At 58.1% G+C, this 17,259-nt stretch overlaps 1 protein-coding gene across 5 annotated transcripts in view; it reads left to right on the plus strand.

Annotated features, from left to right (window-relative positions):
• MCF2L (MCF.2 cell line derived transforming sequence like) overlaps nucleotides 1–17,259 on the plus strand; it is a 133,657-nt gene that overhangs the window by 94,176 nt on the left and 22,222 nt on the right. For all 5 annotated transcript variants that reach the window (XM_047849041.1, XM_047849120.1, XM_047849270.1 and 2 more), the window contains 6 exons: nucleotides 2,857–2,947; nucleotides 12,130–12,249; nucleotides 14,077–14,193; nucleotides 14,703–14,852; nucleotides 15,560–15,684; nucleotides 16,634–16,748. In XM_047849041.1, coding sequence (XP_047704997.1) covers nucleotides 2,857–2,947; nucleotides 12,130–12,249; nucleotides 14,077–14,193; nucleotides 14,703–14,852; nucleotides 15,560–15,684; nucleotides 16,634–16,748 — 718 coding nt within the window. The remainder of the gene's footprint in view (nucleotides 1–2,856; nucleotides 2,948–12,129; nucleotides 12,250–14,076; nucleotides 14,194–14,702; nucleotides 14,853–15,559; nucleotides 15,685–16,633; nucleotides 16,749–17,259) is intronic.

The following is a 17,259-nucleotide window of genomic DNA, read 5'->3' on the forward strand; positions in this document are numbered from 1 at the left end:
GGGCCCCCGGCCGGGTCCTGGCCTGTGGGTAGCCTCACTGTCTGCTTCTGGGGTCTAGTTTCCCTCAGCACGCCCCCCTACACCTGGGTGTGGTGCAGGGGCCCCGTGTATGAGGCAGCCTGGGAAAGAGACGGGTGGGAGCGTCTGCTTCCTCCCACGGGGCAGACTTGGCCTGGGAGGCAGCCTGCAGGTGCCTGGGAGCACCCAGAGCCAGACCACGGGGCTCACCCACTCCACGTTGTGCTGTGTGAGGCTGGGCAAGCGACCCAGTCTCTCTGTGCCTGCTTTCCTCCTCTCTGGGCTGGAGAGATCGTCATCCCTACCTCATGGGGCTGCCGTGAGGAGTAAAGGACAGGGATCTGCCCTTGGCAGCCCCAAAGCACAAGAAATTCCCCTCCCAGAAAGCGGGTCCCAGCCTGGCCGGAAAGAAGGGGGCCAGTGGCTGAGCACATGGTGGCTGCAGCACAAGGAGCGCAGAGCAGTGTTCCAGTCGATGTACGGTTCCTTCTACGTTTCATGTCCAATCGTAATTTCATTTTTTTAACCTGAGCTGTTTTTTGTTGTAGTCTTATCAATGCCTGCTTGTGATGCTGGTCTCCCATCACAACCGTGACAGTGTGGAAGGGACACCGGGGAGGCATTGGGGCCACCCTGCCTTGCGTGGCCAGTGCACTGGCCCTGCCTGTGCCTATGTATTTGCATAATCGCGAACACACCGCTGAGGGCATTGGGGTCGCCGTGTGGCCAGCACAGTGGGCTCTGCATCAGGAATGGGGTATGTTTGGGCCACAGGAGAGAATGCTCCGGGTTCAGAAGCTCAAACCAGTGGCATCTGAGGGCTGATGTGGAATGGTGCAGGGAACCTACCCATCGTGGTTGACAGGATGACCCCACCGGGATCAAAGCCCCGTTTCAGGGAGAAGGGGAGACCCTGAGTCGGGCCCTGGTGCTCTCGGGAACAAGGCAGTGTGACGTCCATGTTTTCCAGGCACTGGGTGGGTTTACAGAAACACCCCCATTGAACCCTCCCAGCAGGGGACGCTGTTTTGGTGCCCATGTTGGGAGGGAGGGAAGGGAGATGATTCGTGGGGCCTTGAGGGGACCTGGAGCTTTCTCCTGCCTCCAGCCCCTGCGCAGCGCCCTGCCCCTCCTGGCAAATGGCATGGATCTTCCAGTGGCTGGTGGCGTGCACAGTGCAGACAAGTGTCGCTGGGCCCTCCGTTCTCCTCCACGTCAGAAAGAGCCCAGGCGGTAGTCTGAGCTCAGGGCTTCGGAGGATCACAGGTGGACCTCGTGGAGAGGCTGGTGTTGGAACGTTGAAGGAGGGTGTGTGGGTGGTCGGGTGGGGGAGTCTCAGCAGAGCACGTGGATAGAGCTCCAACATTCCCGAGACACCGTTTCCTCCCGTCCCGGCCGTGGGCCTGGCTCCCCCGGGACAGAATTGGGACCGCCTCCCACTGACTAAGGGCTAGGCCAACACAGGCCAACACCTGCTTGGGGCCACGCAGAGAGAGCGCGTGCCCAAGACGGTACAGAGCTCTGGGCCCCCCGCAGCCGGCCCTGGACACAGCTTGGGACTCAGCCCGGGACCAGGGCTTCTGTCCCCACAGCTGCCTCACTGGGCTGCCCAGCCTACACCAGGCACGCTGGCTGCAATGTGTGGGGAGCCCAGGCCCCTGGCACTGAGGCTCAAGTGACAAACCTTCCTGGCAAGAGAACTAAACCAGCTCAGAAACAGTGCCATTGGGGGCGCCCATGCCGCTCAGAAACACCGTCACGGGTCTCTCGCCGTGCGGGCACACAGGGGCTCTCGTCTCCATGGCACAAAGGCTGCTCTGAACGAAAGCTGGCGTCTGTGCAGATTGCTATAAACGGGCGGGTGTGGGTGAGGACACAGAGCCAGCAGCACCCCTGCGCATGCATTCTGTGCGTCACCATGACCCCCTTTGGGTGTAAGAGGGACGCGTGGGCATCATGGCCCAGCCAGCAGAGCACTTCCAGACGGCACTGTCTGCATGTGCTCCGTGTAATTCTGATTTCCTCCAAGACCCGAAAGTGGCCTCCTTGCCTCTGTTCATGGACTTGCGATTCAGCATCAAGTCAGCACCCTTTTCCCTCCGTGTGGATTGGCTGGCAGCCACAGCTGCACAAGCGGCTTGGGCGTGAAGTTCCCCGGCGGAAGCGAGCCTCCCCATTGGACGCTGTGACTCAGGTTCCTGCGCTGAGCTCAGAGGGCAGGATGGGGCTGTCGTTGCACAGTGTCTCGGTGTCATCTTTATCACAGATGCTGCTGCTGCAAGGAGCCATTTCTTGTCTCCTGCTCCCAGCAGATGCTTGTGAGCCTGTGGATGCCTCGAGGGTCTTGTCCCAGAAGCACAGCAATGCCGTGCAGAAGGACTTTATAACGTAGACACACACGGTGGCCTCAGATGCCAGGACTAACCTGACGTACGGGTCACAGCACTTGTTTTGGAGGGCTTAGCCAGCTGGTCAACCGGGAAAGGAGAACCATTGGCTCTTATGCTGGAAGAGAAGTCTTCGGAAAGGGGGGGGAGGTGTCTGCCAGGGTCTCTGCCCTGTGCGGTGGCCTGGGCTGGGCTGGGAATGAGCAGCACACAGGAAGTACCTGCCCGTCTCCAGACAAGAGCAGGTTCTAGAAGCTGCCTGGACAGGGCTCCTGGAAATGCCGCGTTCTGTGCTGTGCGGATGCTGACTTGGCCCGCAGCTTACCGTGCAGCACAGAAACGGCACAGGAATTCTGGGAGGAGCCATCTGATTGTAAGGTTCGCCCAGAGAGTTCACAAAAGCCTGTGGCCTGTGCACACTAATTGTAGATCTCTCTCCTCCTCGTTTCAGCTTGCAAGATGCTGGCATTGGGTTCATCCTGGTCATAGACAGAAGGCAGGACAAATGGACGTCGGTGAAGGCGTCGGTCCTGCGAATAGCCGTAAGTGTCGGTGCCCGGGTTGTGACGCCCTCCTCTGCTCGTCCCCTGAGCCGGGTGACCGCCGGGTGACAGCACTGTCTCTCTTTCCTACCTGTCCATCTGCCTGGTGGTGGTTTGTGTGCTGCTGGCCCGTGCCGTGCGGTGCTCCAGCCGGGCTGCCTGCGGCAGGGCCAGGGGGCACTAGGGACCCATGACCCCTTGGTCTGTTTGACTTGTTGGAGCAGGTACACATGTGTGTGCATGGTGTGTGTGTGTGTGTGTGTGTGTGTGTGTGTGTGCGCGTGTGTGTTCTCAAATGACTTCACTCTTAGGGGGCCTGTGATCATTTAAAAACAGTTCCACCAGTCTGTTTCTGACTGTGGACTATGTGGGATGCTGAGGATTTAATATGTCTTCATTCTTTTTTTTTGGCAGAGAGAGAGATTGAGAGCACTAGAAGGGGAGGGGCAGAGAGAGGGGGAGGGAGGCGGAGGGAGAGAGAATCCCAAGCAGGCTCCACACTCAGCCTGGAGCCTGACTCAGGACTCAATCCCATGACCCTGGGATCATGACCTGAGCTGAAATCAAGAGCTAGACGCTCAACCCACTGAGCCCCCTCAGGCACCCCTAATGTGTTTTCATTCTTTTTAATACTTATTTGTTTTTGAGAGAGAGAGAGAGAGAGAGAGAGAGAGAGAGAGCGAGCAGGGGAGAGACAGAGAGAGAGGGAGACACAGGATCCAAAGCAAGCTCCAGGCTCTGAGCTGTCAGCACAGAGCCCAACGCGGGACTCGGACCCACAGACCACGAGATCATGACTTGAGCCAAAGTTGGATGCTTAACCAACTGAGCCCCCCAGGTGCCCCAATGCGTCTTCACTTTTACATGCAGCACAAGCCCCTGAGCTATGGGACGTCCAGGATAGAAGGGAATCTTCAGGCTACAGGTTTGAAATTGTATTGAACGCCCTTTTTGAATTGACTTTGTACTTTTCAAAAGGGCCATACTCACCCCTTAGTTTTCCTGCTAAATGAGATGCCTGGGCCTTCCTGGAGCCCACCCCTGCATCTGGCCACTGCCATCTTACACGCGGAAGGACGGCAGCTCCGTGGTCGTGGCTGTGGCTGTTTCCACTCCAGGCCACTGCAGGTTGTGGCCTGCAGTAATACAAGAGGGAAGGGGCCTACCCACGAGCTCTGAGTGGAGCGCTTGGCCTGCCCTCACGCCCGGCAGCCCAGGGACTTACGGCAGCAGGGAGACCAGAGCACCCGTGGCCGGGTCGCCGGCTGGGACGACTCTTAAGAGCCCACCCCCCAATGGAATGAAATTCTCCTAAACTCTCGCTCTGGGTCTTGTGTTCAAACCATCTTTGCCTCTGGGCCTCCGAGAGGCCACTGTGCCGTGGCTCTGGGTGGGGTGAAGAACCAGTCCCTCCCCCCAAGATGGCTCATCGTCCATGGAAACAGCACCTAAGGCTTGCACCTGCTCGATTGCTACACTTGCCATCATTCTGCAAACCTGTCCCTGGGCTGCGGGGGGCACCCCTTGTCTTTCTGAGAAAGTATTTCCCTACACCGCTTGGTACACCTCCTGTTCCCTGTCCCTTGTGATAGAATCAGCTTTCCTTTAAGATCCCGTGAGGCCTACGAGTCCTTTTGATATGCCGTCAGCAGTAAATACCCAGCATGTCCATTTCATTATTTTAAATTTAAAAATACATTTGCATGTGATGTCACATGGCAGGCTAAATTAAGAATTAAATTGTAAGAACCAGTGGGACAGATGCACAGTAGACTTAAGACAAATTTCTTAAGGCAGTAAGTCCGTCCTGGGTCGAATGTCAAGACGTAACTAGTCAAGTATGTCATTGTTTATAAGACTGTTGGGGCGCCTTGGGGGGCTCAGTCGGTTGAGCATCTGACTTCACTCAGGTCATGCTCTTGAGGTTCATGACTTTAAACCCCAAGCTGGGCTCTGTGCTGACAGCTTAGAGCCTGGAGCCTGCTTCAGATTCTGTGTCTCTCTTTCTCTCTCTCTCCCCCTCCCTCTCTGCCCCTCCCCTGCTCATGTGCTCTCTCTCTCTTTCAAAAATAACGTTTAAAAAAAGAAGGTAACACTGTTGCAATAACATTTTTCCAAAATCTAAATAATCTCTCCAGTTCTTTTACATTTGTCTACCATGGATCTGACTCCCACTCAGGCACGTCACCATGTGGCAAGTGCACAAGTCAGCCTCTTTGCCGTGATGGTCACGGGCATCTCCCCTGTGCTGGGAACTGCCCTTCTGCCCCTCTGCACATACGCTGCTCCCTGGAAGGCCTCGCCCCTGCACGGCAGGCAGCCTCTGCTCATCTTTCTCCTCCCTGCGTTCCCGCCTCCCTGTGTCCCCGCAGTGCCGTTGTCCACACGGTCTCCTGCTCTGGAAGACACCACTACTCATCACAGCACATCACAGGTTCCTCAAAGTGCAGACCATCTGCGTGTGGCAGGCACCCAGCCAGGCCCGGGCGAGACAGGTTGGCCGTAAATATCTCTCACAGCCATCAGTCGCTCCTGGCTAGAAACAGGAGAGTCCCCAGACACAGGATAGTTTTGAAGAAATAGATAAATTATTTTTAAGAACTGAAGTACCTGCGAATGTGCCCTGCGGGCCATCCGTGTGGTCCGGGAGGACCTACCTGTGTTGGGGGGAGGTGGGGACAGAGCTCTCCACCTGCCAAGGGCAATCGCGGTTTCCTTTGTCATTGGCTTTGTGACCAGGTGGACTTCTAAAACATGCTGACTCATCTTTAAAACTTTGTTTTGTGAAATCATAACCGAAAAGTTGCTGTTTGAGTTTTGATGTTTGCACAGATTCGTACGTAATAAAAATACAGGTTTTTGAAGTATCCTTCTTCCTAGAAGTCTTGGGGTTCCCCAGTGGTGGTTTAGAAATTGTCGAAGTTAACATTTTCCCAGCAGAATCGCCAAGAATTCTCGGTAGCTTCAATTCTTTCTGATGTAAGAATGCATTGATCATATAGGGCCAACCATGCTGTGCGTGTACTCAGCACGTGTCCTGGGACTCTACCGTGCTCCCGCCGCTGTATGAGGCTTTGGGTGTTGGGGGTATCAGCAGGGAATGAGCTGGAAGTATCAGCCAAGTGGGGTGCTGACAGTTAACAGAATGCCGTGATGCGGGATATGACCAGAGGTGGCCAACACCCAGGGGGAGCCCGAGGCGGTGCCGACCCATCCTGCGGGGAGCTCAGGAGGCTGTGAGGCAGGCCCCATTGCCTTTCTTGTGCGTGTGCCATTTCCGAGCCAGGGTGTGGGGTGTGACCGCCGTGGCTCTGCCATGGGGACAGGAGGCAGGAGACAGAGCAGGCACACCAGTGCCAACGCCCGGTGCTGTGAACCTGCACCACCGGCTGCAGCTGGCCTGTGCTCCACCCGGGGGCTTTGCGGAAGCCAGGCCAGCACCCTGGAGAGGGTGTGTTCCCCTGCCCTACACTGTGGACGGTCCCCAGGGCACCTGGGCCACCAGCTGCCGCAGGTGCGATGAAAGCAAGCTGGTGGCACCGAGGCTCCATCTCCAAATGTGTCTGGCCACCCGAGTGAGACACGGCACTTACGTAACATGCTGTAATGCGGCTGTTCCCACCACCATGTGGGCAGCTCGTGAGCAGAGCCCCCCTGTTGTGAGGTATTCTTTCTCCTTGTTGGATGCCTTCAGCTTGGCTTGAAATAGAACACAGGGAGGCAAAACCCAGAGTCCCCAAAATCAGATGTTCTGTGTCTGCGTCAGCTCTGAGGTGTTGGGGGCAATGGGCGCTTGCCTGTCATGTTGTGGTCATAGCCGGTGGTGGCCTGTCATGTGGTCACAGCCAGTGGCCTGTCACAGTCGTGGTCACAGCCAGTGGGCTGTCATGTCGTGGTCACAGCTGGTGGACAAAGGTGGAAACAAGGAGACATAGAATGAGTATACATTGGTTCAAAGTTTGCACCATCCTCGGATGAACAAACCTTTTGAGAACTACCTGAGCTAGGATTCCGTTTCACACATTAGCCCACCTGTCCTAGACCACGTGTGTGTGAGAGTGTGTGTAAGCATTTGGGTATTTATAACAGTGTACGGGTTTACGTTTTGAGCTAGCCCAGTTCAAGCTCCGTCTATACCATAGAGCATGCTGCTGAAGAAGGTTCCGGCTCTAGGCATTCTTAGCCTGCGCGGGGCAGGAATGTGGTTCTTGCCGGGAGGCCGTTGTCATCCGTGCATGCAGACAGGGTGCAAGGCGACATATCCAGCGATGCAGGGTCTTTAGGGCATCCAGTAAATATGCCACACATGGCAAAATAATACTGCATTAAACAAGGTAGTGAGTTCCTGCCTTGTGCCACTTCCTGGAGTCTAAGCACAAGGTGCTGAGCACTGATGGTGAAGACAAAGCAGTGTGAGCCCCAGGAGGGCTTCCCGGTGGAGGTGACACTGGACAAGAGTCAGAAGGGGAGGAGGAGCTGTTCAGCAGGGAGAGGATGATGAGCATGCCCCTTGGAGTGTAAGCAGAGGCGGGAGGTCAGGGGGTGCAGGGGTGAAGGGCAGGTTAGCAGGCAGGGGCATGTCCAGGCTGCAACCTCACCCAGGGGTGAGGAACAGAGTGGGCCATTGGGAGGTGCAGCACTGACCATGGCATGGCCAGCTGTCTCTGAACCAGCCTTCGTGTGTCCCACATACTTCCGCAGCCGAGAGGAGCTCACAGGGCACGGAGCCCGCGGAGGCCGGAGGGAACAGGGCTGGGCCCATTCTCGCCACACCGCAGGGGGAGAAAGCAGGTAGCCCAGGGCAGGGCAGCTGGGGGTCATCAGCCTGGCACACCAGTGGGTGGGTCCTGGGGGTGGGGACAAGTCCATGCAGAGTGTTCCGGAAGGGCGTGTGGACAAGTGTCCTTCCTTCAAGTTTGGCCCTTCCTACATATTTTTCATTGAAACGTCTGTTCTTGCATGATGTTCGCAAGTGTCCCCAACACCTACTGAAGGGGTAGCCTTCGCTGCCCCTGTCTGGAGCCCCTGTATCCAGACCTCATAGGAACAGCCTGGCAGCAAGAGGCCTGTGCTCACTGCCAGCCTCCCCGAGTTGTGCCCTGGGGTTATCAGTACACACACCTGTGCTTGGTTTCTGCCATTGCCAGGCAGACGGAGTCGGTCAGGCTGAGCTGCTCCATTTTATGGATTAACTGTGTAACGCGGGCCGGACAACTGTGCTCTGAGCACACCTCAGAGAGTTCCTTGAACTGGAGACAGGTTTCAAACAGTGTTCCCCAGAGCACCAGGATTCCGGACATTCCAGTGTATGGGTCGGCATCAGCTGTGCGTGTAGATGCACACGCGTCTCTAGGAATGTTGATTCAGAAACCACTTAACTCTCTGTCTCCAGATGACATTTGTGTGGCCATCACACTGTGCATGTCCCTAAGTCATCCAGGGTCAGCCCCAGAAAATAAACAATTTTGTTTCAGTGTCTTAGAAACCTACTACAACCCTTTTATGGTCACTGGATTACTAAGTTACAATCCCCAACCCTCATCCCCAATCCTCTATCTAGTTACTTCTGTTTTGCTTTATGTATATTTTTGAGAGAGAGACAGAGCACAAGCAGGGGAGGGGCAGAGAGGGGCAGAGAGAGAGGGAGACACAGAATCTGAAGCAGGCTCCAGGCTCAGAGCTGTCAGCACAGAGCCTGACACAGGGCTCGAACTCACGAATCGTGTGATCGTGACCTGAGCCGAAGCCGGACGCTCAACCGACTGAGCCACCCAGGTACCCCCTGTTACCTCTGTTTTTAAAATATGACTTTAATGTTGGTATTTCCCCAGCTCTCAGTTCAGAGAGTTGGTTCCAACCCAGAGAAGGTTTAATTACTGCTCTTTGTGGTCGAAGTATGTGTTTGTGTAGGTCGTTTAACGCCTTCTCACATGACCGTTTCCGTGTTGAAGAATCTGGGACCAAAGCAGAGAGGAGGCAGGGGAGGGAGTGTTTTCCGCCTTTAGCAGCGGGATCTATGTGCCTGGAGGAGAAATGAGGGTGATGAAAACCATCTTGAAATTTAGAAAAGATGGCTCACTGTCATCTCTGCAGGGAGACTTTTAAGGAGCTTTTTCCTTAAATAGTGGCAGCCAGTTTCCCAGAGGCCAGTGACAGGTTCGAGCAGCCCTCTCATCACAGGTGACCCAGAACCTGCCCACGGGCTCCCACCTTCGGTGTCGTTCCTCTGAGTCATTTCTGTTCTGCTCAGAGGAGCCAACCCGCATGAGTGCCACCGAGACACTGGGGACCTGGCGCCCTGCTTGGGGGCTGCCTCCACCACTCCCCTCTGGGCCGCGCCGTGGGTGCCTGGCACAGAGCGGGACAGCAGACGGGCGCGGGCCACACGAGGCCTCCCCCCCCAACCCCCCGAACAAGGCTGAATGTGGAGGCTGTGGGCGGTGCCAGACATGGCTCTCAGCACCTCCCTGCCCACACGCCACACTGCTTAGCAGGCACCTGTCCCCGGGGGCGGTGCAGAGGCCCACCCGGAGGCCACAGATGGATGAGCGTGGGCGCCGGAGACAGCGGGGCCCTTGCAGAGGCTCAGGGGCCCCCCGCCAGAGACACAACCTGGGGTCCCCAGTGACAGGTGGTTCCCACGTGCCGGCGGCCAAAGGTGGAAGAGGAGCTACGGGGGAAGGTGAGGCGCTCGCTGTGGCCCGTGGGCAGTGTCATGCAGTGGGACCGGCTCACACGGCTTCCAGGCAGCCAGGGGCAGGGCCACCCGAGGACGGTCACTGGTCATCGGTGGCCTTGGGCCGTGGGGATTTGTGGGGCACAGAGACCAGAGAAGAAAGTGGAGTTGCAGGGATGTAAGCCATGTGCTTGAGGGCACAAGCCTGAAGCGAGGCAGGGGGCAGGTGGCTTGCTTGTGGACTGAGGCCCTTGGGAGCCAGGCGGGTGTCCCAGCAGGAAGCACGGACAGGTATACAGGCTAGGCCCTGAAGGGGGCCATGAGCAGGGTGGGGCTGAGGTCAGGGAGGCCACTGCGGCCGGCTCTGGAGTCTGGTTTGTTTGCAGGGTTGGGGAAGTCTCTGGAAGGTTTGCACAGGATGTGTCATGACACAGTGGACCTCATAGAAGGGTCACGGTGGCACTTCCGGGGGGAATCGGCTCAGGGCAGCAGTGGGGGGTGAGGAGTAGGGAAGCCAGCGGTAGAATCTGGGGGTGTCCCAGCTGGGGCACAAAAGGAAGGGATGGCTAGGAGAGCCTTGGGTGTATGCCGAGCGCTGACCGGTCATGGGTACTGACAGGCGCTGGCCTGGGCCGCCCAATGCCTGCAGGCCCAGACCTTGGTCCAAGCCCTTCTCTTGCTCTCACACAGAGATCAGGTCTGGCATCAGAGGCTCAGGGCTGTCAGTGCAGTTCCAGCCTTGGGGCCTTGGGGGTGAGGCCGGGGCCCCACATTCAACTATTCGCACCTGGTGGCACTGAGGCCTGTGGGTAGGGAGTAAAGCTATCCCAGGATCCCCGATCCCGTTCTCCCCAGCTTCTCCGGGGATGCTCCAGGCCCTGTGAGACCCTCTGGATCAGACACTCCACAGGGCCGTGGAGTCTGAGGGCTGCGTGGGGTGGGCCATCCAGGGCGGTGCATGTGAAAGGAGAGGGGCCACCCTCAGACAACCACAGCCCTGGTCCCTGCGTCTTCTCAAAGCCACCGGAACCACACAAGGACTGAATGTGTTTTATGTTCCCTAGTGAGGCCCTCAGGTACCTTTTGTTCCTAGAGTTTTGTCAGACCCGGTGTTCCCAGATTCCGGGACGGGCTTGGTCAGGAGGAGGAGGCCAGACTCCCTCCCACCGGGACAGCTACACTATGGGCTCCTCGTCTCAGGCTGGATTCCGCTGGCCAGGCTGAGAGCGGTCTGGGCCCGAGAGCGTGGCCCAGGGTATGGCCGCAGCCTGAGCATCCATCAGCAGGTGGACAGGTGAACAGGCTGAGACACACAGGAAATATAGAGAGGGGCGCATACACAGCCAGGACACCCAGGCCAGCCGTCTCTCCTGCCGCGCCTCTTCCTGCCCCTCCGATGTGGGGCCTTGGGCTGTGCTGCTCCTTACCGTACATCGTATTTTAGCTGCACTGGGCCTAGTTACCCAGAAATCAAACTCAGTTCCTTCAGAATGCCTTCTTGTAGTAATGGGGGCTCCCTGGGCATCAGCACCTGGACGTATCGGCATGTGGAGTAGGCTTTCAGTGATATGTGTCACACCACGTTGTTGAGGCTTTGTGCGAGCACCACATTAGGTGCAGTAGGAGTGTGCACTGGGGGGGGGGCACTGTTTTGTCCCTGTTTCACAGACGGGGAAACAGAGGCACAGGGAGGTGAGCAGTGTACCCGAGGTCACACACCTTGTAGGCAGAGCTGGCAGCCAAAGAGACTCCTGTCTGCGGTGCGTGCGCTAGGGTGCGAGCTCCCGTGTATGTTTTGGAACACAGCTTGTGTCTATATGGCTTTGTTTTTCTTTGACAAGCATCTTGGTTCCCTGGGGCTCTCATAACAAGTGCCACAGACTGAGGGGCTGGAAACAACAGAGAGCGACTCCCGTCCTCACAGTCTGGAGCCCGAGGTCCGAGGTGAAGGGGCCTACAGGTTGTTTCCCTGGGGCCATGCGGGAGACCCTGTCCCTGTCCCCAGCTTCTGGCAGTGTCTGGTGATCTCTGGGGCCCCTGGGCTTATGGACACATCCTCCGTCTTTGCCTCCATGTTGGCACGACATCTCCCTGTGTGTCTGTGCCCAAGTGTCTCCTTCCAATAAGGACTAGGCATACTGGGTTGGGGGCCACACTGACGACCTCACATAAACTTGCTCACTTCTGTAAAGGCCTTTTCTCCAAATATAGTCACATCCTGAGGCACTGGGGTTTGGGCTTTAACACGTGACTTTGGCAGGACACCTTTCAGCCTGTAACTAGTGTAATAAGCTTTTGACTTTATAGCTGATAACGAACGTGACGTAGCTGCAGAGGCGGTGTGACTTTCTCCTGGTAAGATGTGGGACGTGTCTCACAGCCCAGCGTCAGCAACCACGCAGCCTCAGTGAGCGCCCTTCCGCCTGGACCACACATCCACTGCAGCCATGCAAGGACCCCGCATCCAGCAGTGCATCTGCCCACAGCCCTCTCTGTTCTCTTGCAGGCGTCCTTCCCGGCAAACCTCCAGCTCGTCCTTGTCCTGCGCCCAGCGGGGTTTTTCCAAAGGACCCTCTCTGACCTCGCTTTCAAATTCAACAGAGATGACTTTAAGATGAAGGTGCCGGTGAGTGGCCTGCCGCGGCTCTGTGGGCAGAACGGAGCGTGACCACGTTCTTGGCCCACGCAGCTGGTCGAAACTCTTCAGGTGCTAAGCCCAGCGCCAGGGGTGTGCCCAAGCGCACAGCAACCCCGCTGGGCATTGCCCCTTCATTCCCTAGCGCTCCCCAGGGCTGACATCCACCCTGTGCCTCGGGTGATCCCTGTGGAAGTGCAGGTGCTTGTCAGAGCCACAAGTCCAGAACATTCTTACTGAGGGTCAGGCCGAAGAACGAGAGCCCAACAGGCTGAGAGCCATCATCAGCCTCCTAGTGAGAAGCAGCCAGGAAGCCCAGGAAGCCTATTTCCCGTGAAGCCTGCTTGCACCCCGCGTCATGACAGTCACTGTGGGAGCAGCGCGGGGCAGGCTGCCAGACAACGCCCAGGAAGCCTTTGTTTTCCATGAATTAGTTTGCACACAAGCCCCCAGCTTGTGACCTCGCCTTGAGACCACCTCGACAATGCCCACCAGGTTGCCTTCAAGGACCTGAGCGCCCATGACGGTGGTTGTCCGTGACACCTTTACCTGTTCCTCGGTGCACGGGGTGGGGTGCTCTGCCCGGTCAGGGGCCATGAGTGAGGCGCCCCTGGCCCTGTGGGTGAGTCGCATGCTGCAACCCTGACCCCAGGGCTTCGGGTCTTGGAGAAAACCCATGCACCTGCGGTGTTTGCAGCACCGAAACGCCTTCATTTCTGACAGCCCATTTCCTCGGCGGTTAGGGACAAAACCACAGAGACACCGGCTGAAAGTTAGTGGCCTGGCACTGAAATCACCAGACGTGCTCTGTGCTCCCACCAGGACCCAGTCTCCTCTGATGACTACCTCTCAGCCCCAGGGGAGCGTGACACCCACGTCCAGCCACTGGGCACGTGAACCTCGTTAACAACAGGTCTCTACGCAGACCTGTGGCGTTCAGTAATCAACAACACACAAGGGGGCGCCAGGCTCCATCTGGCCAGAAGCTCTCAGGACCTATTTTGTAGGACCTTAGCATCTGGCTGACAGCTTACAAAGCAAAGGCTGTATTTTTACCCAAAACTCATGGACAGGGGCGCCTGGGTGGCGCAGTCGGTTAAGCGTCCGACTTCAGCCAGGTCACGATCTCGCGGTCCGTGAGTTCGAGCCCCGCGTCGGGCTCTGGGCTGATGGCTCAGAGCCTGGAGCCTGTTTCCGATTCTGTGTCTCCCTCTCTCTCTGCCCCTCCCCCGTTCATGCTCTGTCTCTCTCTGTCCCCAAAATAAATAAACGTTGGAAAAAAAAATTAAAAAAAAAAAAAACCTCATGGACAGAATGTCCTCAGAAAGGACAAGAGAAATAGACCAATGAAAGCAAGCCCTGTGCAAAGAGCTTCCTCGGTCCCTGAAGCCACGTGTCCCGTGGAAGGGCACGGCCCTGACTCTGGTGATGTCTGTAGTGACTTTGCTGGGCTTTGGTGGGAGCAATGACAAAACCATCCTCTTTCAAGTCAGAGCACTGCTCAGTGACCACCGCGAGCTCCCTGGCGGATGCCTGACGTGGGTGGTATGCCCAGCTCTGTCAGGGTTCCAACACCTTCCCTCCGTGCTGAGGCCCATCGTCACAGGCCCATTTCACAAAGGGGTAAACTGAGGCACAGAGAGAATAAGTGACTTGCCTGACGCCAACCAGCCTGGAAGTGGTAGAGCTGGGGTTTAAGCCCAGGTCCAAAGCCAGGCACCTCCTGTCCACACTGCCACCATTAGTGACCAGCGGGAGAGCTTTTCTCCCCCGTCCGCTGGGTGGTCTCTTCATGGGGCGGCTTTCTTCCTCCTCTAGGTCATAATGCTGAGCTCAGTGCCAGAGTTACACGGTTACATTGACAAGTCCCAACTGACTGAGGACCTGGGCGGGACCCTGGACTACTGCCACACGAGGTGGCTGTGTCACCGCACGGTGAGTCGTCCCGGGCTGCCCGTACGCGGGTGCTGGCTGTGGGCGGTGGGTCTCCTTAACCCTGAGTTAATCGGCCAAATAGCTTTTGCACTACGATGCTGCCTTTTCCAAAGCCGTGTTCCCAGTAACCTCACTTCTGTTCCCCAAGAATGAGGAGATGGTCTCAGTGGACCTCAGTCATCTAAAGAAATAACATGAGTAATAAGTTTGGGAGTGGCTTTCTCTGGGCTCAGAGACCAAGAAACAACAGCCCTTCGAGGGGTGGGGGCGGATGTGGCCCTCGGGCCTCTCTTAACTGGGCAAGGGGAGACTGGGCGCAGAACGACTCTGGCTGATGAAAGTGAATGCAGAGAGTGTCCAGTACGTTTCTGAAGGCACCAGGCCCGGGGTCTGGTCTAGGTGTGACTGCGGCTTGCTGTGGTCCTGCCCTCTCTGACGACACCCCAGCCCCTGCACCAGACACCTGCCTCCCGGTGCAGCTTGGTGATGGTGTTTTCCTTCTTCCCCAGGCGATCGAAAGCTTCGCCCTCATGGTCAAGCAGACTGCTCAGATGCTGCAGTCCTTCGGGACCGAGCTGGCCGAAACGGAGCTGCCCAATGACGTCCAGTCGACAAGCTCGGTGCTCTGCGCTCACACGGAGAAGAAGGACAAAGCGAAGGTACGTGTGGCTTCTGTGCGAGGCCGCCAAGGGGAAGCAGCCCCGTGGGCATTGGGCAAGACAGGCCGAGGCCGTTCCCAAGATGCCTGGGGCAGGGGACCTGGCGAGCGCTCCCAGGGGAACTGAACGCACTCCTTTCTAAAAGCGGCTCGTGGTCAGACTGAGGGACGTGGAGCCTGAGTGCAGCCAGGAGCCGCAGCCTCACTCTAATTGGGCGTCCGAGGTGCCGGGGCTGCAGGGCCGCTTGCCAGGCGCATCTGCCGCTTATGAGCGTGAGCAAGGCAGGACTTCTGCCCCCAGTTCCCAGGCGGCAGGCCGGGTCATGGGCCGCCTTGGGCGACCGCAGCCCGCAAAGCAGCGTCCGTGCTCCAGTACTGACCCCGTGCCCAGGGAGCCTGTGCCAGGTGGGGTATGGCTCCAGGTCAGTGGTGGCCGTGACCCCCTCGCTGGTGGTCCTTGGGGGCGGCCCCCAGCCTGAGAAGCCTGCCCTCTCTTTCACTCCCGGCGGTGGGGACACTGTGGGATCAGGCCCACAGAGGTCTGGTTTCCTGCTATCTCTTACCTCATCCACCGACCCCGAGCGACCTGTAGCCTTAGCTGTGCCCCAACCACAGTTGGGGGAGTCTTCCAACACCTGCCGTCCTTCAGTGGCTCTAGGGGAACGAGGGAGTGAGCGTGGGGTGCCAGGCCCTGTGCTGTCCCCGCAGGAGGACATGAGGGCGGCCCTGGACGAGGGACAGAGCCTCCTGCAAAGCGTCAGAGAGCCCCTGGCCAAGGGCGGGGGGCGGAGCCTGAGCCAGGACCAGCTGGACAATCAGACCACCGTGCAGAGGTGAGGGCCCGAGCCGGGGGCAGGGCATGGCCACGGACTGGGGACAGAGTGACAGGCGGCAGTGACCCCCATCCCCTCGTCCTCATGGGAAGAAAGGGGGCCGCAGGTCCTTACCACTGAAATGCTCTTCTTCCATATCCCGAAGAAAGTGGCTGTTCTGGGCAGGAAAATTTCTCAGAGCGAACAGCCCTTTTCTGCAGCCTGGGAGACATTCAGGGGAGTCCGTGGTGACAGGGTCTTACCAGCCTCATGGAGCCTCTCCCCTCCCCACCTGCCCAGCCCTGCCCACCCGCTGGTGTGCCCGTGAGGAAGGGACCCGCCAGCTCCCGCCCCCCACTTGAGCCTCGGGTCTTCTCGCCTTCCCTGTGAAGGGGACCGCAAGCACGTCCTCCCTGGGCCTCCGTTGTGCGGATACTTGCCGTCCCTAACACCGCATGGCACCCCAGAACGCCCGCAGCTCCATGCATAGGCCAGGTCCTCGTTTGGGGAGGAGGCGGGCACAGGAACAGAGCCTCTGGACGGCTTGCTGGTGACACCCAGGCCACCACAGGCTGACCCAGGCCCAGGTTCACACACCGGGCCAGTGCTCCATGCTGGGGACGTGGGAGGCCCCGGGGGACGTGGGGGAGGCTGGGGTGAACCCCAGTGCTGACAGGGTAACACGCACAGGGTGGCATGGCTCTGGCCTGGGAGCCATGACCGCGAATGGTGGCAGCTCACTGTGCCCTTCGTCCCGAACCCAAGTCAGATGTGAGAAGCGCAGAGCACTGTCACATCAACCTTGTAACACACTAGTCCCTTCCCCTGAAACGCATCCCCTCTGGCACATTTGGCCTGCGAGTCCCATGTCCAGGGCCTGAGAGAGAAGGTGAGGGTCCTGGCAGCCCTGGAGGTGGAACCCGCACCCTGCACCTCGCACCCGCTCAGACGGAGCCTCACCCCTGCCCAGGCTCCTGGCCCAGCTGAACGAGACCGAGGCCGCCTTCGATGAGTTCTGGGCAAAGCACCAGCAAAAGCTCCAGCAGTGTCTGCAGCTCCGGCACTTTGAGCAGGACTTCCGAGAGGTGAGTGGTCGCGGTGGGGGCTCCTGGCGCTCCGGCCACAGGAAGCCGCTGCGCACTGAGCTGCCCTGGTGACAGCGGCGCCACACAGAGCCGCGAGACTGGGTGGGACGAGACCTTGGAACGCGTGGCAAGTGAGCTGTTGCGCACAACAGGTTACCAGACCCGGTCGGCATGCACTTCCTTCCATGTTCCCCAGGGACACGTCCCGGAGCCATGCATATGCTCCTTTACCAGCATGCATTTGTCTGCGCCTGCTGTGTGCTGGCCTGGGGCCCCATCCTGCCCATACTGGGCGGCACGAGGGTCAGGACAGGGAGGCGTGGTCCTGGCATTAATCGTCAGCGTTGGGGCTCCACAGAAGCCCGCTGCTCAGTCATTTATGCAGGGTCAGGATACTGACACATCTGCGTGCCCTCACCTCACCATGGAACGACATTTTCCCTGGGCCTTCTGGTCAGGACTGGGGGTGGGTGGGGGGTGGGATCTCGAGGGCATGAGAAACGAGTAACAA

This window comes from Prionailurus viverrinus, chromosome A1, assembly GCF_022837055.1.
Source record: "Prionailurus viverrinus isolate Anna chromosome A1, UM_Priviv_1.0, whole genome shotgun sequence".
Classification (NCBI taxonomy): Eukaryota; Metazoa; Chordata; class Mammalia; order Carnivora; family Felidae; genus Prionailurus; species Prionailurus viverrinus.